The following is a 25173-nucleotide window of genomic DNA, read 5'->3' on the forward strand; positions in this document are numbered from 1 at the left end:
GGAAGCGCCTCTGCAGCTCCCCGCCCCGTCACTCAGCCTCCCACTTCCGCTTCCGGTGCGGGTCGCGCGCGAGCGCAGCGGTGGGAGGCGGCGACGAGCCGGTGAGTTCGGGCAGTGGGTGACCTGCTGGCCTCGGGCGGACGTCAGCCCGGCTTCGCCCTTGCCTCGGCTTCTCCGCGGTCTACTGTGAGACTCCGCTTGGCCCGGGCCCCGAGGGCCGCCCGCCCCGCACCCCTTCGGCCTGCCGTGCCTCAGGCCGCGCCCTGCCTCCGCCGTCGGCCAGAACTCGCCGCGTCGGACCTTGCCGCTTGCCACAGGTCCCGCCCCCTTGTCAGAAAAACTTAGCCCTATCCCTCAGGCCCAGAGCGGGTACTCGAGCCCTGTCCTCCAGGCTTGCCCCTAAACGCAGCCCACCCCCTCCTGTCAGCTCGCTCCGCCTCCCTCAGCCTCTGTACCCTCCCCCCGCCCCCAATTTAGATTCCTGCTTTAGACCTCAGCAGCGCTCCGTTCTTTTCTTCCGGCGCTGCCTCCTGCCCCCCTCCTCCCGCAAGTGTCGGGAGGACATCCACCACCATCCACGCCCTTCACGTGCCCTCGACCCCCACCTCCACACCACTACCCTTTTTCCATAAAAACTTTCTCCTCTTCGTCCACCAGCCTTCATCCCCAGACCTCTGGTACCCAGACCCCGCCACCCCCACGGATGGCCCCTGGTGGGCGCCGTTTCAGCCCTTCCTCTCCCTTGAGCTCCCAACCCCAGCTGCTCATGGTCTTCCTCCAGACCTTACTTCAAACACTCTCTTCTTCCATTCTTGAACCTTTCATCCTTGATTCCTCCTCATTAAACACAGGATACCTCTTTCCCTGGGCTGCTCACTCCAGAATCAGCGGGAGTGGGGGTGGGGGATTCAGAATGCCCAGGGTACTGGATCAGACTTGCCCGGGATCCACCAGAGTGTATCCTGCTGCACGGCTCTGCAGCCTCACTTCCCCTCCCTGAAGCTGGTGTTCAGGATTAATTCTATCAACTTGTTAGGTGACGGTGATCCTGCCCGTATTTTTTTTTTTTTTAAAGCCCATCTGACACCCCTTCCCTCATCCCTCAGGTTGAGGCCCCAGCCTTGGCCTCACCACAATGTGGCACGAGGCTCGGAAACATGAGCGGAAACTTCGAGGCATGATGGTCGACTACAAGAAGAGGGCAGAGCGGCGCAGGGAGTACTATGAAAAGATCGTAAGTGACCCTTAATCTGGGTTGGGAGCTCCGTGAGAGGGCAGAGCCCTAGTTATCCTGGTACCACTGAGGCTTGGAAATACGCTAAGAGGGGATACCCATTTCCTGAAGAGAATGTCCATCTTTTGAGCATAGTGATGTGCTGTGCTATTCGGTGCTGAGCTGAGTCTCTCAGTCCCATCCAACTCTTTTCCACCCCCGTGGACTGTAGCCCACTGGGCTCCTCTGTCCATGGGATTCTCCAGGCAAGAATACTGGAGTGGGTTGCCATGCCCTCCTCCAGAGCATAATCATTGGGGGGGGCGGGGGGGCAGGGAACTGAGGTATTTTGTTACTTGTCCATGCTGTGCTGTCTGGTGTGGACTCAGAGTACAGAACTGGTGTTGGCAGGAAGGAGGGAAGTCTTTGTAGCACTCCAGACATAAGATTGGCCACCTCCGGAATGTTGTCGGTCTTGCTTATTCCTGTGTTCACAGTGCCTAGAGGAGCTCAGTCCTTCTTAAGATTTAACTTGGCACCCGTAAGGAGTGCCACCAGTATTCACTAAGTGAATTCTGACCATTTCTCCCGTTAGATGCTTCAGTTGCTTTTGGAGAGAAGAGCACACTCCATCTTGTGACCTAAAAGGCCCTTGTGTTCTGGCCTGTCAGCTTCATCCTGAGGTCGCGCCATTGGCCTTTTTTTCCACCTCTGCCACCACTGGGTATTGAGCCTGTAATGCCTCTTCTTAGCTCCTTAACTTGTTACTTGTTCTTGAGACCCGAGCTTGAAATGGCATTGGCATATTAGGTTCTGATCTTCTGTGAGATGGTATTTATTTAGACGTTTTCATTTACTACTGCATCACTGCCGCAGGCTCCTCCCTGGTGTTCTGGCTTCCAGTCCTGCCGCCTCTAATCCACTCTCCTCAGAGAGGCCAGAGAGTTTTTTTTTTTTTTAAGTAAAGGATGGAATTAGTGTTATTTTTTAGAAAATATTTACTTATTTGGCTGCACTGGGTCTTAGTTGTGGCATGAGAGATCTAGTTCTCTGACCAGAGACCGAACCTGGGTTCCCTGCACTGGGAGTGTGGAGTTTTAATTGCTGGACCAGTAAGGAAGTCCCCAGAGAGGTCTTTCTAAAGCACAAAGCTGACTCTGTCCCTCCCTTACTCAGAACTTCTCTGTGACTCCCTAGTGCCAGGCTCCTCATGACAGCCTTTAAGACCATCCATGGCCTGGCTTTTACTACCTCTTACAGACTCATGCTACTCTGCTTTCTGCCTTATTCCTTTGCTTACATCATCTGGCCTCCCTACTATCTGGGGCTACTTTTTCTAGCCAAAAAAGGTGTGTAAAGAGCTCCCAGTTTACCTCCCAAAATTGTATAGTTCTCTCTAGCCATAGGGGCTTTTGCGTGAGCTTTTCCTCTACTAGGTTAGCTCCTGCTCATCTCTCAGATCTCAGTCCTCAGGGGAGTCTTCCCTCATCCTTCATACTCAATCAGTGTCTCCTATAAATGCTGTTATAGCTTCTTGTTTTTCCCCTTTGTGGCATTTGACACAAATTTTCAGCTCTGTGAGACTGGGGACTGTGTTTATTTGGGTCATGCTATTGCTTTCCAAGCTTGAGCCCAACGTGATTTAAAAGACTAGGTGAATAAAACAATAATAATAGCAGTTGCCATTTTAATTGATCCTTCTCAGGCTCCAGGCTCTGTGAGGAGAAATTCAGATATATGATTTCTTTGAGTCCCCACAATCACCCATGAAACAGAGGCTGCTATTATCCTAGGAGAGGAATCTCTGAGAGCCCGTCTCTAGTGATATCGGAATAATTATGACGTGACCACAAGGGCAGGGCCTGAGTCTGTGTTGTTTATAGTTGAGGCCCTAGCGGTGGGCCAAGAACGCTGTCAGTGCTCAGGGCTGAGTAACCGCCACTTAATAAGGGTTCAGGGTGCGCCAGACCCCATGCCTGCTACTCTGGCACATTGTTTCTAGTCCTTTCAGCAGCCCTGAGGTGGGTGTTGGTCCATGAGTTAAAGGTTTGCTGATAACAGTAGTTAATGCTATTGAGCATTTGTGTGTTAAGCACTGTGCCGGTCGCTTGACACGCGCCTCTGTTTCGTCATATCTTCACTGAAGACAGATGTTTATTTCCTTTTTGCCTAAAAGCCCACAGGTGGCCAGTCCTGCTCAGGGAACTGTTATTCAGCCGTGAGTGGTTTCTCTTGCCAGTGTTTTCTTAAGGTCTAAGAGGGCTGCTCAAACTCTAACCATCATGTCTTTATATTCCATTCAGCAGGGAGGAAGAAGGGAGGGAAAAGAAGCCAGTGGGTTCTTGTCAGTTGTTAAGAAAGTTTCTAAATGTTTGCACGTGATACATCCACTCATATCCCCGTGACCACAAAGTAGCCCCTGGTCACATACAGCTGCCAGGAAGGCTGAGAGGCATACCCTGTGTTCTGGGGGGCCTTGTGCCAGTTATGTTAGGAGTCTTATTACTGTGGAGGAAGGGGCAGTGGATGTTGGTTGCCAATTAACGGGCTATCACAAATGGTGGGGATAGGGGCACCTCCCTCCCAGGTTATCGGAGTATTCGGTGAGATTGGGGGCAGAGACTCCTGAGGGCCGACCTGCTCAGGATAACTTGCTCAGTAAATGCCAACTCTTCTTGGTGCTCAGGTTATTATTACAAAGTAGAGCTGGAATCGCATCCAGGTGGATGGGTGGAGTGGAGGAAAGAAGGCTGGAGTGGGATCACTCAGAAGGCCTGGGTCTCCAGGCTCTCGTCCGTGTGAGCCAGAGAGCTCTCTGAGCTTTGTTTTCCCCCTTGCGATGGTGGTGATGACCAGCCCCTCTCACTGGGTGACAGGGAAGAGCTTCAAGAATAGAACAGTGTCTGTGGGGTGCGTTGTGGTGCAGGCCTGTACAAGCAGCTATTGTCCCCGAACATGAACGTGATCAGCATTCAGATCAGAGCCACCGAGCTGTGGATGGTGGCGGCTTTGAGGAGAGGATGGGGCTGTCACGTGGGTCTCTCATCTTATTCTCCACCCTAGAGAGGCAGCTGAGGCCAGTGTTGAAGAAGCAGAGGTCGGCTGTGGCAGACTGGGCCAGTGTGTCCAGACAGCTGATTTCTCTTCTCCTGATGTGTCCTTGGTGCCTGCTGTCCCTCCCTTCCTGTCCCTGGTTCCGTCATTGTTCCTGTCCCTGTTGACTTTCTTCTAATCAGTGGTTTGGGTAAAGAAACAGAATTCCATGTTGATGTGAAAGTGGGAAATAACACAGATCTCAGCTCTGGCCTCTCCTTCTCCAGGAGGCCCCAGGCTGACCCCACTGGGCTGAGTGGTGCAAGCCCTGGCTCCCCCATCCCAGCACTGCTCACTCTAGGTCGTCACTCTGGGGCCCAGGTCTGTCCCCCACACTGGACTGCAAGCCGTGGGGACAGGGGCTGACTGTCTCAGTCACAGCTGTGGCCCTAGCACAAGGCCTCGCTCAGAGTGGGTGCCTACTTCACAGTTGAATGAGTGAGAGAAAGGCCAGGAACTTGTCTGACCCTCTTTGATCCTGGAGATGTAATGGTCCAGTGGTTAAAAATAGATTTTGGCTCTTGAAGAAGTATTTGTACATGTTTGTTGGGAGTTTGTTTCACAATAGCCAAGATGTGGAAACAAATGTCCGTCAGCTGATGATGAATGGGTAAAGAAAAGTGGTCTGTACATGCAGTGGAATATTATTGAGCTGTAGAAAGAAAGGAAATTCTGTCACAGGCTACAGCATAGAGGCACCTGGAGGACTTTATGTCCAGTGAAATAAGCCAGTCACAAAAAGAGAAACCCTGCAAGATTCCATGTGTATGAGGTATTTGAAGCAGTCAGTCCCTTAGAGACAGAAAATGATGGTTGTCAGGAGCTGGGGGAGGGGGAAAAGGGGAGTAGTTGTTCAGCAGGTGTAGACTTTCAGTTTTGCAAACAAGACATCCTAGAGATCCGGTGCACAGCAGGGTGCAGATAGTGCTACTGTACTGTGCATTTAAAAGTGGGTAGGTTAGTAAATTTTATGTTGTTTGCCTGTTACCATGACAAAAAAAATTATTTTAGAAAAAAAATGGATTTTGGAGTCAGGCCTATTTGGGCTCAGATCCTGGTTCTGTTTGTGACTGGTGTGATCTGGAGCGAGTGAGCCTCCCCGCTCTGAGCTCCAGTTTCCTCACCGGGAACGTGGGGTAGGAGTAGCACCTTCCTCCCATGGTTGAGAAGTTTGGGATGTACATAAAGCACTTGGCTTTTGGTGTGGTTCATTGACTTTTCCAGAAGCTCCCAACAGAGCCAGGCCACAGACCCAAGTCTGCACTCCCCGCCCAATGCTTTTTAGTTGCTGTGGTGCTGGTACAGTGAGTTCTTGGTATAGGCCAAAGTCCTTCCTGCGAACTGAGTCCCAGGTGTGTCTTGGGTGTGGGAGCTGAGCATTTGGCCTGGAGCTGTCTCGGAGCTCCGGGCGGTCACAGGGCCTGAGGTGAGGGGCTGAGGGAGGCAGGTGAGGTGCAGGAGGCGGGTGTAGCCCCCCAGCTCCTCCAGGTGTGAAGGGCGTCCGGCGCAGGGTGCGCAGCACAGGGAGCAGCCCGGTGGCCCTGGTCATCGGTGAGCGTCCTTCTCAGCTCCTGCTGCCTGGGGTTGGGGTGGGAGCCGGAGGCCGAATGAGGAAGTGCAGGCTCTCGAGAGCTTGAGGCTGATGGTTTTCTCAGTCTCAGGGGCTCAGTCTCCTCATCTGTGAGTGAGGCCGCATTCTGTTTCCTTTGGTCAGTGTTCCTGGGCTCTGCCTTGGGCGCTCAGAATACAACAAGACAGGTCCTGGCCCTCTGGAAGTTCTGTTCTAGTTGGGGGGGGGGGCAGGTGATAGGTGATGGGCGGTGCTCTGAAGAGAGTAGGGTAGGGTAAGGAGCTAGTGTCAGTCAGGAGCTGTCGGGAGCTGTTGAGATAGACTTGATGAGGAAGGCGGCTGGAAGGAGATCAGAAATAAGTGAGGAGACAAACGTGCAAGAGCAGGGCTGTTCTGTGGTGTGGAGGCCGGCGGTGTGGAACGGGGCAGGGCGGGGCTGGGGGAGCCCGTGGTGAGAAGTCAGAGGAGCCAGGTGGGAGCGGGCCAGGCTCTGCATAGAGGGACGGGGCCTAATACGTTTAACACCGCCTCAGGCTGCTCTGTGGAAAAGGAGCTGCAGAGGGCAAGGGTGGTAGCAAGGAGCCAAGCTGGGGAGAGGAGGCTGCTGAGTGGTCAGGGAAGGTGGCGGGGCAGGGGGGCTCGGGATGGGGGGTGGTTGGAGTCTGGGGAGGGGAGCTTGGTCAGGGTTTAGTGGGGAGCACCAGCACCCTGGCTCGTGGCTCTGACGCGGATTTTAGGCTTTCCTGCTGCAGTTATGGTCACTTGGGGTTGTAACCCCCACAGGAGAGCTCAGGTCAGAGGTGAGAAGTGAATGGAAGGTAGCAGCAGGTGGTGAGGTGGTGGGAGGGGCTCTGGAGAAAACGGTGACTCAGGGGCCATTCTCCTCCATCTTGGTGCCTTTTTTTTTTAATATAGCTTTACTGAGATATAATTCACATACTCAGGCCTTCCCTGGTGGTCCAGTGGTTAAGACTCTACACTCCCACTGGTTCTATCCTTGATCAGGGAACTAAGATCCTTTGTGCCTCGAGGCATGGCCAAAAAAAGAAGAAAAGGAAAAAAAATTTTTTTTAAATCCACATACTGTACAGCTCAGTGGTTTTCAGTATCTTCCCAACCCAGGGATTGAACCCAGGTCTCCCACATTGCAGGCAGATTCTTTACCAGTTGAGCCACTGGAGAAGCTCAAGAATACTGGAGTGGGTAGCCTGTCCCTTGTCCAGCAGATCTTCCCGACCCAGGAATCGAACCCGGGTCTCCTGTATTGCAGGCGGATTCTTTACCAGCTGAGTTACCAGGGAAGCCCTCAGTATATTCACAGGATTGTGCAACCATCTCCACCGTCTAATTTTAGAAACTCTTTGTGACCTCCAAAAGAAGCCCCATGACCATTAGCAGTTAGTTCCCCCCTCCCCACAACCCTGGGTAACCGCTAATCTACTTTCTGTCTCTATGGATTCATCTATCCTGGACATTTCACACAAATGGAATCATAGGTATATGGCCTTTTGTGACCGACTTCTTTGACTTAGCCTAATGTTTTCAGGGCTCATCTAGGTTTTAGCATGGATCAATATTCCATTGCGTTTTACTTCTAAATAATATTACATTGTCTGGCTATGCCATGTTTTGTTTCTCTGTCATGCATGGATGGACATTTGAATTGTTTCCACTTTTTGGCTGTTGTGCCTAGTGACACTGTGAACGTTTGTGTACAAGTATTTCAGTATCTGTTCTTAATTGTTTCAGGTATGGAGTGGAATTGCTGGGTCATGTGGCAGTTCTCTGTCTAACTTTCTGAAGAACCTAATTTCTCCATATTCTTGCCAGTGTTTCTTGCTGTTGTCTGTCATTTCAGTTTTAGCCATCCTAGGGAGTGTGAGGTGGTGTCTTGTAGTTCTGATTGCTGTTTCTCTGATGAATAGTGACACTGATCATTTTTTCATGAGTTTATGTAGTCATGGTGTCTTCAAGGCTGCTCCTGGCCAATGTGCTCACACCTGGCTCTGAATGGGTGGTCCCGTGGTGGGTGTGGGGTCGAGAGTTGGGGACTGATATTTTAGGGAGGTCAGTCTCAGTACTGGCTCAGTAGAAGACTGAGCTAGAGCTCAGAGCCTCTTGTGGCTACCTGGAGAGGGGCCACAACCTTGCCCTTGTCCGTAGAGGTTAGGTGGCCTTGTTAGTGCAGCCCGCATGACCTGGCAGGTTCTTTTACTTCAGAAGTACAGCCTGCTTGGCATAGAGGTGAACCTGCTGCTAAACTTGGTTGTGTGGGGAGTGGCAGGGTTTGGGGCTCAGTTGGGTGGCGACCTCCATCTTGTCCATCCCTGCAGAAGAAGGACCCAGCCCAGTTCCTGCAGGTGCATGGTCGAGCTTGCAAGGTGCACCTGGATTCTGCAGTTGCCCTGGCCGCGGAGAGCCCCGTTAACATGTAAGACTGGGTTTGAGGGTGGTATCTGTGGCTGAGGTTTGGGGGGTCCAAAGGGACCTGGTGTATGCACATACCTGTGGAGCCTCAGACAGGAAAGGCTTGGCCTGAGTGGGAGGGTGAAAGTCACTAGCTAAGGCAAGACAGCAGGGTTTGGGATGGAGACCCCGTGGTGTAGTGGTCGGAGCACCTAGAGGGGAACCGGCAGGGCCACGGCCAGAGGCCCAGGTGAAGCAGAGAGTTGGTTGCCAGAGGGGGTGTTTTGGGGTGTTAGCAAGTGGCCCATGGGACCTTGTTCAAGTTCCCACTCTTGCTTGGTTCTGAGAAATAGGGCCTCGATTTCCTTGGGCCCTTTCAGGTCAGGAGCCTGAATGTAGATTCAGGGTGTGTTGTGGCATAAGGACCTGAGAGGTGGGGGCTGAGAGTGGGACTGGCGGGGGATCAGAGGGGCTGAGGGCCAGGCTCCCAAGCACAGGTGGCAGGGAGCAGCTGCTCTGTGTCCAGGCGGTGGGACCCTAGGCTGCTTGCTCCCTGCTCCCACTTTAGGATGCCCTGGCAGGGGGACACCAACAACATGATTGACCGCTTTGACGTCCGTGCCCACCTGGACCACATCCCCGACTACACACCCCCGCTGCTCACCACCATGTAAGCCACCTCCCCTGGGGTTGCCGGGGTGTCCCTCCTGGGAAGGAGGGAGGTGTGCACGTGGGGGAACCCCCGCCAGCTGGAGGCTGGCTCCTCATCCCTCTTCCTGCTGGCTTGGGGTGGGAGCTCCCTGTGACCTCAAGACCTTTTCCTCCCGCAAAGCTCCCCAGAACAGGAGTCGGACGAACGGAAATGTAACTACGAGCGCTACCGAGGCCTGGTGCAGAACGACTTTGCCGGCAGTAAGTGACCTGGTGTGTGGGGAATGGGTTAGGAGGAGGGGTCCCTGGAGGCTGGAAGACCGCAACAAGACTGGGAAGAAAAGTTATCCCAGTGCTTTCTACTACGGGGCCTTGGGTGTGGTCCCAGCTCTGTCATGGACCACTCCATTCGCATCCCTTTTCTCTCTTGGGGCTTCCGTCTCTGGAATTGGTACAGGAGATGTCTGCTGACCTAGATGGTCCTACTGGATGGCCACTTCCACTGCCCGTGCCCTCTAATTCTTTAATCTTTTTCCTAAAAAATTGGGAGAGGTAGGAAGAACTTATTTTTTTTGCTACGTGTATTTTCCCCACCTGCATGGGTCAGAATGTTAGCTTAGAAGAGGAAATTTATGCCTGTTTTAAATGACTATTTAGGCAGTTTGACAGCTTGCCAAGTGTTCATACATATCTAAGGTTCTTTTCCCAAGCTGTCACCTCACAAAAGAGAAAACAAATATAGGGGCTGTTCCCTGCTCTGGACTTGTGGAGGTTCCAACCCTGGCAGAGTTTTTCATCTCTGTTACTGCAGTACATCTCTGTGATCACCCAGCAGGGTAGGGGTGATGCCCCATCTTACAGATAAGGACATTGAGGCTCAGGGGTTGGGAGGGACACTGTGTCAAAGGAGTTGGGGTTCTCACCCTGCCCTTAAGCACTGTTGCCTCCTGCAGACAGCTCTGAACTGTCTCTCACCTCCTGAGAAGGACTCAGAGCCTCTCTCCCAGATCTCTTTGTGAGATTAAGGGCCACACACTCATCCCTCAGCCTGGCTGGTCTCGTCTCCTGGAGAAGGGTGATCGTGGAGGTTTCCGTCCCTCAGGGTGATGTGAGGGTTCGCGTGAGGGATGCCTAGGGCCCCTGTACAGAGCCTGGCATAGTCCACCCTCGCTGTGGGTTCACTGTCCCCATATTTCTTTGTTTCTGAAGTAGATGTTTAGCATCTTCAAAAACAGAGATTTTCAAATTCTGGCTATCAATGAAGCCTTCACATCAGGGGAGTGTAGCATTACTGATGTGGTGGTTGTTTTTGCCTTCCCCCAAGGCCACATAGATGCTTGATGATGGAGCCAGGGTTTCCCTTAGTTCTGCCTGATTCCATCTCTTCCTCCATTCATTCATTCATACAATTCCTGAGCACCTGTAGTGTGTCAGGCATTCTTCTGGGAGGAGGAGTCTAGTGGGGGAGCCATGTAATCACAAAAGCGGGGGCTCATTACAAGCTGAGGCACTGTTTCGACAGATGGTATGGTGTTCTCTGAGGCGCTTGACTGAGGCTGGATCAGTGGAGGGTGGGGTGGAGTGGGGCAGGAACACCCCAGTGAGGGGAGGTGGGCTCCCAACTCTGTCCAGGCCATAAGGACAGCCATGAGGGGGCAGGAGGGGGGTGGCCTGGGGGACAGGGAAGGCCAGCTTGGCTGGGGTGAGACAGCTCATGTGACTGCCTAAGCCTGAGGCCCACATAGAAGCCCAGGGCCCTCCCTGGGGCTGTGTAGACCACCAGCAAACCAGACCCCGCACCTCGCTATACAGATAGAAAAGCTGAGGCCCTCTGAGGAAAGGGGACGTGTCCAGGGTCCCGCCGGAGCTGGGCATATGTCTTACTGCCCACGGACCAGGGGGCTCTGGCACATCGCTGAGCTCCTCAAGTTGGATGTTGTAGCTGAGAACCCAGATTAGCTTAATTTAAACTGGGGCCCAGGTGACTGACATCCAGCTCTCAGGATAGGTTTGTCGTTCTGAAGGGTCCAGTCAAAGGTCTCTGTGACAGTGATAATAGTAGCAGTGACCAAGTGCTCACTCTGCCAGTGGTCCTCCCGTTTTACAGAAAAGGAAACCGAGGCACAGAGTGGCTGAGTTCCTTTCCCAGAGGTTCGTGGCGAGTCAGCTGTGAGCCAGGGCCCTCCTGCAGCTGCTGTGTCTTCACCGCGCACAGTGTGATTATCTGGGCATCCGTGACTGGCTCCAGCCGTGCTGGGTTCACACCTGCCCAAGCCCCACTGCATTCTTGAGTCCCCCCAGAATTCCCAGTGTCCCCAGCCCCCTCTGACTCACATGCCTCTTGCCCCACCCACCCCAGTCTCCGAGGAGCAGTGCCTGTACCAGATCTACATTGACGAGCTGTACGGAGGCCTCCAGAGACCCAGTGAGGATGAGAAGAAGAAGTGAGTCGGGGTCCAGGGCTGCGGGGGGCAGGAGGGCTCTGTGCCCCACAGGGCACGGCCTCATCGGTTCTGTCCACCCGCTGTCTCCTAGAGCCGGGCCTGGTGGTTGGCACACAGTAGGTGCTCGCTTCATCAGTGTTGTAAGGAGGAGGCAGCCGCCAGAGGGGAAGGGTTTGCTGACAAAGCTCTACATGGCGTTTTCCACCCTGGGACTGGGAGGAGGTGCAGTTAGGAGAGCAGGCGCTGCACTGGGCCAGAGCGTGGCTTTGAGTCCTGCCCTCCGAGCCTCGGTGCCCCCGGCCTGACGCCCCAGGACTAGAGGAGACGGAGCTGGTGAAGTGCTTGTCCCCTGCCAGGCAGTAAGCGTGTGGCCCGCAGCAGCTGATGTCACTCCGCAAAGGGCTCCTCCAGGCCGTGCACCCTGAGGAGTGACTCATCCCTGTGCCAGCCTGGCCGGCCCCTCTGCCAGGGCAGCTGCTGCTCTGCAGTCCCGGAGCCCCCTCCTTAGGCCCTGCTGCCGAGCCATCCCCACTGCTGTCCTCACGGAGGTGACTGAGCGTCTCAGTGACTGACCCTTATCCACGGCCACCTGTTTTGGACGAGACTGGCCCAGGGATGGCGTCAGGGAGTGTTGACTCAGTTTAGCAGCACACGTTCCCTAGGCCCCTGCTCCATCCTGGACCAAGTTGGGCTGCGTTGTTACCCACCAGATTGCGGGCCAGCTATTGCAGGACACATAGTCGGGGGTGGCAGTGGAGAGACCCAGTGTGAGCCGGGCCGGGGGCTGAGGATGGCCTCCACCACCCAGTGGGAGGACTTCCTGGAGGATGGTGCACTGGAGCTGTAGGAAGAGGGAAGGGCTGGTGGGAGGTGGGCGCAGCGCATTCTAGGCTGAGGGACCGTTGGAGGGCACCAGGCTGCATTGGCTCTCAGGAGGGTGTCGTGTGGGCAGGGGTGTGTGGGCCCTGGAGGCTTGCCTGGGCTGCATCTGGCCTGGCGCCTGCCTCTCCTGGCGTGGCCCTGACTCTTGGCTCCCCCTTGCCAGGCTGGCAGAGAAGAAGGCATCCATTGGCTACACCTACGAGGACAGCACGGTGGCCGAGGTGGAGAAGGTGACAGAGAAGCCGGAGGAGGAGGAGTCCCCGGCCGAGGAGGAGAGCAACTCGGATGAAGATGAGGTCATCCCCGACATCGGTGGGGTCCCCTCTCTGCCCTCCCCATCCACAGTCCCCGGGCAGCGTTTTCGTGTCTCGCCCCTCCCCCTCTGTGGGGCGCTCCGTGCTTATGAGCCCGCTTCTCCTTCCCCCGCCTCCCGCCGTCCTTCCGTCTCACTCGTGTCCTCCTGGTCCAGCCTCCCTCGCTGTTTCTTTCTCCTTCCTCGTTTCTAGGACTCTGCTCCTCTGACACTGTCCCCACCCGGGTTCTGGCTCTGTTCTCCTCTTCTGACCTCAGCCTCTTGGTCTCTCCCCGCCCTTCTCTTTCACTCTCTTCTGGAAAACACGTGTTCCTCCAGTTACAGAGCCGGCCTCAGCCCCCACCCCGCTGCCCACCGCCTGCTAAATGCCCACTGATCAGACCGGCCACCCATTTCCCCCCTTGCCTCATCCAGCTCGCTCTCAGCCCGTCCGCTGTTTGTTCAGAAGTGTGTAAAGCCCACCTGCCACTCAGCCATCAAGCATCCCGCTCCCGAATATCTGAGACCTGCACCCCTGCCTCCACCCACCTAGATCTGCAGCTGCCCTCGTTCATGCCCCCGTGTCCGTCACTCTCTCCCCATCATATCCCCCCCACCCACGCCCTCACCCACTGTTTATGGTGCTTGCTCCAGGCCGAACCCTGTGCCAGCCTGGGGATACCAGGATGTGCTGACTCATGTCCGCACCCCCACCCATCCACAGAGGCCTGAGGTCTGGTGGGCACCCCCACCCCCATGTCCTGGGGCACTGCCCCTTCCCTTCCTCTTGCTCGGCTTTGGCCCCTGACAGCCTTTCTCTTGGTGCAGACGTGGAGGTGGATGTGGATGAACTGAACCAGGAGCAGGTGGCCGATCTCAACAAACAGGCCACGACGTATGGCATGGCCGACGGCGACTTTGTCAGGTGAGGCCTGTGGGCCAACACCGCTCCCCACCCTGTGACCTGGCATCTCTGCTGTTACCCCTCTTCCTGAGCGCTGGTGTCCCTGACTCTGCACCAGGGATGTTACACGCACAGGCTCCCGAGCTCGTGGAGGTGGGGTGGAGGTTGTACAGGGTGGTCCTTGGGGTCAGCTTCAGCGGTGTTGAGACAGAGGCTGCCCCCAGCTGTGTGACCTGAGGCCTTCTGAGCCCTGGGAGCTTTGGGGGTTTCTGGGCCTGGTTGAACAGCGCCCTCTAGTGGAGAGGCTCCTCTCCCTGCCTCTGCCCTGTGCCTCACCCGGGTGGGTCACATAGACTGGTCCCAGCCAACAGGGTACTGAGTCCTGAGTACTTACTCCCACTTCTGAACACAGCCTGAGCGTCTGAGCATCCTCACTCAGGAGCAGCCAGTGTCCTCACCACGGGCAGAGTCTCACCTCTCTGGTCCTCTCCCCACACATTCCACCCCTGCCCGGGCTCCGAGGCCTCTTTGCCCCTCAGATGCCCGAGGCCCCACCTGATCCAGGGCCACTCAGGTGCTGTGGGCTCTGCCTGCACCTGCGCGGCTCACTCCCCAGGGTCTCGTCAGCTGTCACTCTCTCTGAGGGGCTTCCCCAGCCTCCCTGTTAAAAACTGCAGCCTCTACCAGGTCCCTGGACTTCTCTCCCCTTCTGTGATTTCCTTTCCTATCAAGTTTTTCACTATTTAACAAGGCACGTGTTATGTGACTTTGGTCACTGTCTCTCTTCTCCTCAGAATGTTAGTCCATGAGAGTGGGGAGTTTTGTTTTCAATAATCTTTGATGCCTGAGATAGCGCCTGGCATGCAGTAGGTACTCAGTAATAGCACTGAAGGAATGCGAAACCCCCCAGGATGGCTTGGGGTCCTTCGCTTCCTGCAGTGACTCTGCCTGTAATCTGACCTCGTCCCTCCTGGTGGCCCTCCTCCCCCTCCGCAGGATGCTCCGGAAAGACAAGGAGGAGGCGGAGGCCATCAAACACGCCAAGGCCCTGGAGGAGGAGAAGGCCATGTACTCGGTGAGGGCTGAGCCGGGGTGGCAGGGCAGGTGTGTGCTTCGTGGAAGGCATAGCCTCACCAGCTTCATCCCCACCCTGCTCCAGGGCCGTCGCTCCCGGCGCCAGAGGAGGGAGTTCCGGGAGAAGCGGCTGAGGGGCCGCAAGATCAGCCCCCCCAGGTAGGTGGGGTTCTGCCCTGTGCCCCTGCCCTGCCAGCGTCGGTCTTTCAGAACCCTGGGGGAGGAGCCAGGGCTCAGGAAAGTCTGGGGGGGCAAGCTTGTGGCCTGCGGACAGAGTTGTCCTAGTAGAGCAGTGAACAGGGAAGGTCTGGAATAGGTGTGGCCACAAGGGGCGTGTGGACACCCATCCTGCCAGCCGTCCCCTTCTCCCTGCTGGATTCGGGACCCATGTCACCTTCCCTGGCTGTGAGCAGAGTCCAGGGGCACTGGCCTGGCCCTGGGCTGTGATTGCTCTTGCTGCTGGGCTGCCTCCTCACTGTTAGAGTTTGGGCAGGTGACTTTTCTCTTCTCAAGTTGCTGTTTCCTCTTTGGGAGAGGGGCTCCCCCTTCCAGCAGGGGGGCTACACCAGTGCCCACAGTGAGGTCTCGGGCAGGTTTGGATGAGGCAGCTGGTGTGCGGAGAGCCAGCCTGAGGCCCGGGTAAACCCATGCCTCTGCCACATCTCTGTTCAAGGGGAGTCATAGGGTTGCTGTGAGGCTTAAGGGACCTGCGGTGGGCTCAGGGTTGGATGCGTGGTCTGGAAAATGTTCAGTCACGAGCTGTGGTGATTCTTGCCATCGTCACCGAAGAAGTGCAGGGCTGTGGTTCAGGCTTTGGGCAGGTGTGAGGGGGTGGGAGGGATGAAGGCAGGGCCCGTAACCTGGCTGGCAGCCTCCTCGTCACGGTCCAGTGCGTGGCCTTGGGCACCCAGGTCAGGGGTTGGCCTCAATTCCACGCATACTGATCCCATCCCCCACCCCACTCCGTCGAATCTGCTTCTCTCTACAGCTACGCCCGCCGAGACAGCCCCACCTATGACCCCTATAAGCGGTGAGTTCTCAGGGCCCAGCGCCCTCCTGATGGAGGGTGGGGTGGGGCGGGGCAGGTGCACTGTAGGCTGCCCTCCTGAGATCACGTACTGGAGAACGTGTTCTGCCTTTTTCTGATTTAAACATGACGGAGTTTTGTGTTAAAAGTGACTAAACATGGCAGGAAGGCGGGACTTAGATGTCAGGTGTCTTTAATCTGAACTCCCAGAAATAACCAGTGAGAAATAACAGGCACAGAATGGCCTTGTCGCACATAACATGTGTCTCCTGTCGTGGGAGTGGTTGGTCAGAGGCTTTGACGGTAGACAGATCTCAGTCTGACCCGTCCCCTTTGCCAGATGGGGTGAGAGGGACCCTCGGGGCTCCCGGGAGGACAGGTGAGATAAGGCAGGTACACCTTTTAAGAAAAGGTCTGGCTCAGGTAGGTGCTAAACTGTGGGTGCCATGAGGGAGATAACGTACTTTCTTTCACAAAACTGAGATTATTTCACACTTAATGCTTTCAAACTTGCTTTACACCTGACTTGACATCTTTTGCCAAGAGAATGTGCTGCTCATAGCAAACACCCTCTTCTAGCAACACAAGAGAAGACTCCACATGGACATCACCAGATGGTCAATACCAGAATCAGATTGATTATATTCTTTGCAGCCAAAGTTGGAGAAGCTCTATACAGTCAGCAAAAACAAGACCAGGAGTTGTGACTCAGATCATGAACTCCTTGTTGCCAAATTCATACTTAAATTGAAGAAAGTAGGGAAAACCACTAGACCATTCAGGTATGACCTAATGATTATACAGTGAAAGTGAGAAATAGATTCAAGGGATTAGATCTGATAGACAAAGTGCCTGAAGAACTATGAATGAAGGTTCGTGACATTGTACAGGAGGCAGGGATCAAGATCATCCCCAAGAAAAAGAAATGCAAAAAGGCAAAATGGTTGTCTGAGGAGGCCTTACAAATAGCTGTGAAAAGAAGAGAAGCTAAAGGCAAAGGAGAGAAGGAAAGATATACCCATTTGAATGCAGAGTTCCAAAGAATAGCAAGAAGAGATAAGAAAGCCTTCCTCAGTGATCAGTGCAAAGAAATAGAGGAAAACAGTAGAATGGGAAAGACTAGAGATCTCTTCAAGAAAATTAGAGATACCAAGGGAACATTTCATGCAAAAGATGGGCTCAATAAAGGACAGAAATGGTATAGACCTAACAGAAGCAGAAGATATGAAGAAGAGGTGGCAAGAATACACAGAAGAACTATACAAAAAAGATCTTCATGACCCAGATAATCATGATGGTGTGATCACTCATCTAGAGCCAGACATCCTGGAGTGCATAATCAAGTGGGCATTAGGAAGCATGACTATGAACAAAGCTAGTGGAGGTGATGGAATTCCAGTTGAGCTATTTCAAATCCTAAAAGATGATGCTGTGAAAGTGCTGCAGTCAATATGTCAGCAAATTTGGAAAACTCAGCAGTGGTCACAGGACTGGAAAAGGTCAGTTTTCATTCCAATCCCAAAGAAAGGCAATGCCAAAGAATGCTCAGACTACCCCACAATTGTACTCATCTCGCACGCTAATTAAGTAATGCTCAAAATTCCCCAAGCCAGGCTTCAACTGTGAACTTCCACATGTTCAAGCTGTATTTAGAAAAGGGAGAGGAACCAGAGATCAAATTGCCAACACCCGTTGGATCATTGAAAAAGCAAGAAAGTTCCAGAAAAACATCTACTTCTGATTTATTGGCTATGCCAAAGCCTTTGACTGTGTGGATCACAACAAACTGAAAAATTCTGAAAGAGATGGAAATACCAGACCACCTGACCTGCCTCTTGAGAAACCTGTATGCAGGTCAGGAAGCAACGGTTAGAACTAGACATGGAACAACAGACTGGTTCCAGATAGGGAAAGGAGTACGTCAAGGCTGTATATTGTCACCCTGCTTATTTAATTTATATGCAGAGTACATCGTGAGGAAAGTTGGGCTGGATGAAGGGCAATCTGGGATCAAGATTGCCGGGAGAAATATCAATAACTTCAGATACGCAGATGACACCACACTTACGGCAGAAAGCAAAGAACTGAAGAGCCTCTTGAAAATGAAAGAGGAGAGTGAAAAAGTTGGCTTAAAATTCAACATTCAGAAAACTAAGATCATGGCATCCGGTCCCATCACTTCATGGCAAATAGATGGGAAAGCAGTGGAAACTGTGAGAGACTTTTTTGGGGGGGGGATTCTAAAATCACTGCAGATGGTGATTGCAGCCATGAAATTAAAAGACGCTTACTCCTTGGAAGGAAAGTTATGACCAACCTAGACAGCATATTAAAAAGCAGAGACATTACTTTGCCAACAAAGGTCCATCTAGTCAAAGCTATGGTTTTTCCAGTAGTCACTTATGGATGTGAGAGTTGAACTATAAAGAAAGCTGAATGTCGAAGAATTGATGCTTTTGAACTGTGGTGTTGGAGAAGACTCTTGAGAGTCCCTTGGACAGCATGGAGATCCAGCCAGTCCATCCTAAAGGAGATCAGTCCTGAGAGTTCATTGGAAGGACTGATGTTGAAGCTGAAACTCCAATACTTGGGCCACCTGATGCGAAGAGCTGACTCATTTGAAAAGACCCTGATGCTGGGAAAGATTGAAGGCGGGAGGAGAAGGGGACAACAGGGAATGAGATGGTTGGATGGCATCACCAACTCAATGGACATGGGTTTGAGTAAACTCCGGGAGTTGGTGATGGACAGGGAAGCCTGGCTATCCCTCTGGGCCTTCCCAGTGTACCAGTCCTGAGCACTTGTCTCATGCATCCAACCTGGGCTGGTGATCTGTTTCACCCTTGATAGTATACTTGTTTCAATGCTATTCTCTCAGAATATCCCACCCTCGCCTTCTCCCAGAGTCCCAAAGTCTGTTCTGTACATCTGTATCTCTTTTTCTGTTTTGTACATAGGGTTATCATTACCATCTTTCTAAATTCCATATATATGCGTTAGTATACTGTATTGGTCTTTATCTTTCTGGCTTACTTCACTCTGTATAATGGGCTCCAGTTTCATCCATCTCATTAGAACTGATTCAAATGAATTCTTTTTAATGACTGAGTAATATTCCATTGTGCATATATCCCGCATCTGTTCTTAATAATACTTTTCTGTCACTGCTTTTCCTGGTTGTATTGAGGAGGCCTCCATGGTCATGAATCAGATCCTTGCAGGACTGCTGTCTTTCGTTGTCGCTCAGGGCCCCGCTCTTCTGCGTCCTGTTGCTCTGTAGAGGGTTTGTTCGTGGGTGGACGGGCCTGAGGGTCCCGGTGACTGAGCTCCTTCTCCCTGCTCTTCAGGTCGCCCTCGGAGTCCAGCTCCGAATCCCGCTCCCGTTCCCGCTCCCCGACCCCTGGCCGGGAGGAGAAGATCACGTTCATCACCAGTTTTGGGGGCAGCGATGAGGAGGCGGCCGCAGCCGCAGCTGCAGCAGCTGCATCAGGGGCTGCCACAGGGAAGCCCCCGGCGCCTCCCCAGCCTGGCGGCCCCGCACCGGGACGTAATGCCAGCGCCCGGTCTGTAACGCTCACGCTGTCCACCCTACACCCCAGCCACTGTGGGGGGGACTCGGGGCAGCGGGGGGCCACGGCCCGGGCTGGCGCTGACCGCCCCCCGTGCCCGCCTGCAGCCGCCGCTCCTCCACCTCCTCCTCCTCCTCCTCCTCCGCCTCGAGGACCTCCAGCTCCCGCTCCCGCTCCAGCTCCAGCTCCCGCTCCCGCCGTGGCGGGGGCTACTACCGCTCCGGCCGCCATGCCCGCTCCCGCTCCCGGTCCTGGTCGCGCTCCCGGTCCCGCTCCCGGCGATATTCTCGCTCCCGCAGCCGCGGCCGGCGGCACTCAGGTGGGGGCTCCCGAGACGGACACCGCTACTCCCGTTCGCCGGCCCGGCGCGGCGGTTACGGGCCCCGGCGCAGAAGCAGGTGCGTTTGGCGGGGGGGCCCATCTGGGTGAGACCAGGCTCTGTGAGGGAGCCGTGGGGTTGGGGGGACAGCGGTCATCCCAGATGTGGTGCCAGTGGGCAGGAGACTGGGCTGTGCTTGTTCCAGGGACTCCCCAGATGTTTACAGCAGGTGACCCGCAGGACCAGGGTGCCCCGAGGGCAGGGGCCAGAAAGTCAAGGCAGCTCTTTGAGGGGAGGGCGGGGTGTGACGTAAGTGCTGCAGGTGGAGCAGGAATACCGTCCCGGGACGGGAGCATCCCTCCTGCCCTTCCCTGGGGGGTCAGGGCTGCCCGTGGAGGGATAGCACGACCTGCCGGGTGAGAGCTGCGCTTGCAGAGCAGCCGGCCAGGCGAGGAGTCTGGCCCTACTGCTGAGCTGCTGGGTCTCTTCATCTGCAGACGACATGGAGTCATAATGTCTCCTCCATTGAGTCGCACAGTTGTGACAAATTCTACCTCAGTGCTTGGTCCAGAGCCTAGCACTCAATGAGTGCTCTTGTTGTCAGCGTTATTATCTGTGTTATTATTGTGTGGATCTCAGTGTCAGCTACCCACGAGGTCTGGCAGGTAAAATTGAGGCACCCCGTGGGCCTGGTGACCTGGGAGCACACTTCCCCTCTGCTGGGGTCGTAGGCCACTCAGTGGCGGGTGTGGCGTGCCTAGTTTTCTGGTTTTTCCAGAGAAATTGAGTTGGATGTTTAAAGAACAGCCCTTGTTTTTTTGATGTTGCTAACACAGTCAAATTTTTTAAAAACCCGGAACAGTCCCACCAGAGTCAGTGTGCAGTGTTGGTTTGGCATCCAGATCATTGCCTGGAGCCTGACCCAGGGCGATGGCAGGAGAAAGGCTTGGGGTCAGAGGGGGGCCTGGTGACCCTGTGCCAGCTTGAGGAGGGGGCCCTTGCTGAGGAGACCCCAAGTCTTGAGCAGAGAGAGGACGGGGCTCACACATCCCCAGGCTGGATTCTGTAGGTCTGTGCCGCAGGCGAGTGGGGAGGGATGACGGGTCATCCCCACTGGTGGTGAGACCCTAGGCCCGGCAAGGTGAGGAGGTGAGCATCCAGGGGGGTCCCCCTGGCAAGTCCTGCCCTCCCAAAGGTCACCTCGCAGGGAAGTGGGTGCACAGGTGTCTAGTGAGATGTGAAGAGCTATTCTAGGCCAGTGTGTTGAGAGGACAGAGACCGTGGAGGCCAGGGAGGATGTCTGAGGAAAGCAGCGGGAGGAGCTTGGAGACAGACCGCAGGGCCTTGCGGAGGCGCGTAGATTCAGTGCCCGGGTGGGGGCGGTGCGCAGGGGGGTCCCTGGAGTCTCACGGCCTCCCTTCTGCTCTGCGGTGCCCCCAGGAGCCGCTCCCGCTCTGGGGACCGGTACCGGCGGGGCGGCCGGGGGCCCCGGCACCACAGCAGCAGCCGCAGCAGCTGGTCCCTCAGCCCGTCCCGGAGCCGCAGCCTGACTCGCAGCCGCAGCCCCAGCCCGAGCCGCAGCCGCAGCAGCCCGAGCCGCAGCCGCAGCCAGAGCCACTCGCCGTCGCCGCCGAGGGAGAAGCTGAGCAGGCCGGCAGCGTCCCCCGCTGTGGGCGAGAAGCTGAAAAAGTGAGCGGGGCGAGGGCAGGGGGACGGAGGTGGGGAACGCGCCCCACTGTTCTGTTTCGGAAGGAACTTGGTCCTGCCCTGGGGGGTTTGAGGGGGCCACACCTCTGCCCTTGGCAGGGGTGGGGGTGCTGAGGAGTCCCAGCCTTGGCCTAGGGTGAGGGGTCGGGTGAGGGGTCAGAGGGGGACATGACCCTGCCCTGCAGGGTCCAGGAGGCATGTCGTTTCCGCCTGGGGGTGTTTGGGGCACACAGCCTTTGCTGTCTGGTCCAAGGGCAGTGCTGAGGCTGTGTGGGGTTGGAGGTGGCAGTTGCTTTTTTTCCTCCCAGGACCGAACCTGCCGCTGGTAAAGAGACAGGAGCTGCCAAAGTCAGTAAGAATTTGGAACTCGCCCGTCTAATTCCCGCCAGCAGCAGTGCCCGAGAGCTGGGCCCGGTGGGCCTGCAGGGGGGCCCGGGTGGGCCGGGAGATCCAGCCCCAGGGATTGAGACCTGTGCCCCACTCGCCCCTTCCACTGTCCACTGGGGCTCCCAAACCCTCGTGGCCAGTCTCCACAGCTTGCCCGTCCTCCGCTCCTGCCCCTGCCAGTCCCAGGCTCTTGGATGAGGTGGGTCGTGGGAGCTCCGGGACACCCACCCGGTCTCCTGCCTCTTCTCCCCCTCCCCCAGCCCAAGCTGACGCCGCAGGAGAAGCTTAAGCTGAGGATGCAGAAGGCACTCAACAGGCAGTGTACGTCCCGGCCCCGCCCCTCCAGGGCTCCCCTGCTCCTCCTCCTCCTCATCTGACCGTGGGAAGGCCCTGCTCTCTCCGGGACAGGAGGCCCTTGGGGAGGAGCGGGTGTGCGCCTGCCCTGTGGCCGCCAGGTCCAGGGCCTCGGCAGCCCGGCCTCTCTGGGCTCAGCTTCTACCTCCTGGTGGGGAGCTGGAGGGCGCACCCCTCAGCCACCTCGCCCCTCTCCCCACAGTCAAGGCGGACAAGAAGGCGGCGCAGGAGAAGATGATCCAGCAGGAGCATGAGCGCCAGGTATGGGGGGCGGTGAGGGCGTGGGGCCCACACGGGGCGCAGCCCGGCCCCACCCTCACTGCCGTCTCTGCCACAGGAGCGGGAAGACGAGCTTCGTGCCATGGCCCGCAAGATCCGCATGAAGTAAGACTGACCCAGCCTGCCTCTGGGTTGTCCTGGGTTCCCCACCACCAGCCGACCCAGAGCTCTGACCAGGCCCTCTGGGTGGAGGAAAATTGAAGCCTCCTCCGGACCTTCGTGTCCTTCCCGCCTCGCAGCTCCGCCAGCCTCCAGCTTGGGTCGCCTTTCCTGCTGTCTCCCGATACCCACCCACCGTTCCCCAGGGCTGCTCTCGGGTCTGTCCTTACTGTCCTGTGTGGAGTAGCACCCCCAAAAACACTGTCCTCCAGCCCCGCCCTGCCCTCATGGTGCTCGTCTCCCCCGGCATCCTAGTGCCCTGTCTGTGTCCTTTACTTACTCCTGCTCGTGTCCGCACTGAGCAGTCGGGTCTGGCTGCCAGGCTCCTGCTGTGCGCTCTGCCCCCAGAACCCTGGTGCTCATTAATGCTGAAGGCTGGATGCAGGCCAGCCCTGCGCTGGGAGCCAGGGCTTCGCTCCCCTCCTTCCTGCTCCTCTCCTCGCCTGACTCTTCTTCTGCGGGGCTGAGTGGCCCAGAGCCTGTTTCAGACAGACGTGGGGTTCAGTCCAAGCCCCGCTTCTGTGTGACCGTGACCCTGGGGTGGGTGCTCGTCCCGACTGAACAGTCCTTGATGCCGAACGGACAGGGTAACAGGAATTAGTGCCCTTAGAGCCTCAGCCTGTGTGGGGCCCATGGGCAGAGCTGGAGGCTGTAGTGCTTGGTGTTGGCAAGGAGGGGAGTCAGTCAGTTGAGAGCTGTGTCACCTGTTTCTTATTTCTCTTTCTACCCTGTATTTGCTGTGGGTCCTTGGGCAAGTACCTTAATCTCTCTGAGCCAGGACTCATTATGTGAGGTGGATGTAACAAGGCAGCCGTCTCTGTGGAATCCCGCTGTAAGGCTCCTGATGTGTGTGCTTGGCACGTGGGGAGGCTTGATGGCTGGAGCTACTGTTACTGACTGGTGGCTTGTTACACACCCATCACACGGGCACGTCAGGAGGTGGGGACCACAGTGCATAGGGACTCAGCATTGTAGTCAGTCAGGCCGGCTTCAGATGCTGCCTCTGCTCCCCCCCAGCTGTGGGCCTTTCTCCTGTCTGAGCCTCCGTGTGCTCGTCTGCTAGATGGGGGTGAAATACTTGTCCCGTCTCATAGGCTTGTGGGCTGGGTTCTGTGTGATCAGGGCCAGGCACCGCAGCACTCAATAAATGCAGCCCTTGGGGTGGCCAAGCAAATCCCGGCTATTCTGACAAAGGCCAGATAAGCACTTGGCATGTAAGTCCCTTTGTTCAGAGGCTGTGCCTGGAGCATGACAGGAAAGATCAAACTATCCAGCCCTCAGCAAACCTTGCATCGGGGGGTAGACTGGCATTCAGCTGCCGGCCAGTGTCCCCTCTCGGAGCTCAGTGCCCTCGTCCCCAGGTGGGGAGAGGAGCGGGACCTGCCCCTTGGCTCCCTCTTCCACTTGGCCTGGCAGGCAACCCAGCTGGCCCTCAAGTTCAGTATTCTCACCTCTTACCCTGGTTCGCCTCTCCCTGCAGGGAACGGGAGCGCCGAGAGAAGGAGAGAGAGGAATGGGAACGCCAGTACAGCCGGCAGAGCCGCTCGCCCTCCCCCCGCTACAGTGAGTGTGCCCCCGGTCGCCCTCCCCCCTCTGCAGCGAGTGTGCCCCTGGTCACCCTCCCCCCTCTACAGCGAGTGTGCCCCTGGTCACCCTCCCCCCTCTGCAGCGAGTGTGCGCCTGGTCACCCTCCCCCCGCTACAGTGAGTGTGCCCCGGTCGCCCTCCCCCCTCTACAGTGAGTGTGCCCCCGGTCGCCCTCCCCCCTCTGCAGTGAGTGTGCCCCTGGTCACCCTCCCCCCTCTGCAGTGAGTGTGCCCCTGGTCACCCTCCCCCCTCTACAGTGCGTTTGCCCCTGGTCGCCCTCCCCCCTCTGCAGTGAGTGTGCCCCTGGTCACCCTCCCCCCTCTGCAGTGAGTGTGCCCCTGGTCACCCTCCCCCCTCTACAGTGCGTTTGACCCTGGTCGCCCTCCCCCCTCTGCAGTGAGTGTGCCCCTGGTCGCCCTGCCCCCTCTACAGCGAGTGTGCCCCTGGTCACTCTCCCTCCTCTACAGCGAGTGTGTGCCCGGTCACCCTTCCCCCTCTACAGCGAGTGTGCCCTTGGTCGCCCTCCTCCTCTATAGCAAGTGCCTCTCTGGTCGCTGAATCAGGAGAGCCAGGCTGAAGGCTCGGGGGCATTAAAAAGAGAAGAGATGTGAAAACTGGGTTACAGAAAACCACGGTACATCTTCCACATCAGTTTTCAGTAAATTAAAATGTTTAAGCCGTACACACACGACATACAGCGCTTCAGTCCCAAGGGAACTGCAGGAGCTGGAAGAGGAGCGTCACAGCGCGTGGGTGTGGGCCGAGGGCAGGCAGCGGCCTGCTGTTCTCACCTGTATTCCTGTCCCCCTTCTTTCCAGGTCGAGAATACAGTTCTTCTCGAAGGTAAGCAGGCAGGCCCAGCTCCGGGCAGTCACTGTTGTCCTCTGGTGGGAGGTCCCCGCCCTGGTTCCCCCATCCTGGCCCTGGCCCCCTCCAGTCGCAGGAGCTGCCCAGGGCCTGGCCTCATGCCGCACGCAGCCGACTTCCGCGTCGCCGAAGCCCCAGTGGTCCCCTGTGGGTGGGGGTGTGTGTGCACCTGCCCACATGGCTGGGCTCCCTGCTTCCTGCCCAAACCCTCATGGGGCCTCTCTCCCCACTTCTCTCTCCAGACGGTCGAGGTCCAGATCCCGAAGCCCTCACTACCGACATTAGGCCGAAGCATAGGGGGGCAGAGAGGAGGTGGGGGGACAAGGGCTCAAGCTGTGATGCTGCTGGTTTTATCTCTAATAAAGTCACACGTTATTTAATTCCCTTCAC

General features: G+C 56.1%; 1 protein-coding gene across 4 annotated transcripts; it reads left to right on the forward strand.

Annotated features, from left to right (window-relative positions):
• Nucleotides 1-16: 16 nt before the first annotated feature.
• Nucleotides 17-25168, forward strand: CLASRP (CLK4 associating serine/arginine rich protein). 4 transcript variants are annotated; one of them, XM_061139572.1, is made up of 21 exons: nucleotides 18-101; nucleotides 1107-1234; nucleotides 8210-8307; nucleotides 8851-8952; nucleotides 9115-9194; nucleotides 11293-11377; nucleotides 12423-12571; nucleotides 13380-13476; nucleotides 14452-14530; nucleotides 14615-14688; nucleotides 15518-15559; nucleotides 18904-19119; nucleotides 19233-19523; nucleotides 20885-21133; nucleotides 21460-21499; nucleotides 21799-21859; nucleotides 22095-22153; nucleotides 22230-22276; nucleotides 23811-23893; nucleotides 24735-24759; nucleotides 25026-25168. In XM_061139572.1, the coding sequence occupies exons 2-21, from the start codon at nucleotides 1136-1138 to the stop codon at nucleotides 25066-25068; spliced, it is 2019 nt and encodes a 672-aa protein (XP_060995555.1). In that variant the 5' UTR covers nucleotides 18-101; nucleotides 1107-1135; the 3' UTR covers nucleotides 25069-25168. The 4 variants fall into 4 exon arrangements, 3 of the variants coding, with proteins under 3 accessions (XP_060995555.1, XP_060995556.1, XP_060995557.1); XM_061139573.1 differs by lacking the exon at nucleotides 18-101 and adding an exon at nucleotides 110-317; XM_061139574.1 differs by lacking the exons at nucleotides 18-101; nucleotides 1107-1234 and adding an exon at nucleotides 5732-5857.
• The last annotated feature ends 5 nt before the right edge of the window (nucleotides 25169-25173 follow it).

This window comes from Dama dama, chromosome 4 (assembly GCF_033118175.1).
Source record: "Dama dama isolate Ldn47 chromosome 4, ASM3311817v1, whole genome shotgun sequence".
Classification (NCBI taxonomy): Eukaryota; Metazoa; Chordata; class Mammalia; order Artiodactyla; family Cervidae; genus Dama; species Dama dama.

Coding starts and splice junctions, on each gene's coding strand:
- CLASRP (XM_061139572.1), top strand. CDS start 1,136: ATGTGGCACGAGGCTCGGAAACATGAGCGGAAACTTCGAGGCATGATG. Junction 8,953..9,114: donor CCCCCGCTGCTCACCACCAT/GTAAGCCACCTC, acceptor CCTCCCGCAAAG/CTCCCCAGAACAGGAGTCGG. Junction 11,378..12,422: donor AGTGAGGATGAGAAGAAGAA/GTGAGTCGGGGT, acceptor CCCCCTTGCCAG/GCTGGCAGAGAAGAAGGCAT.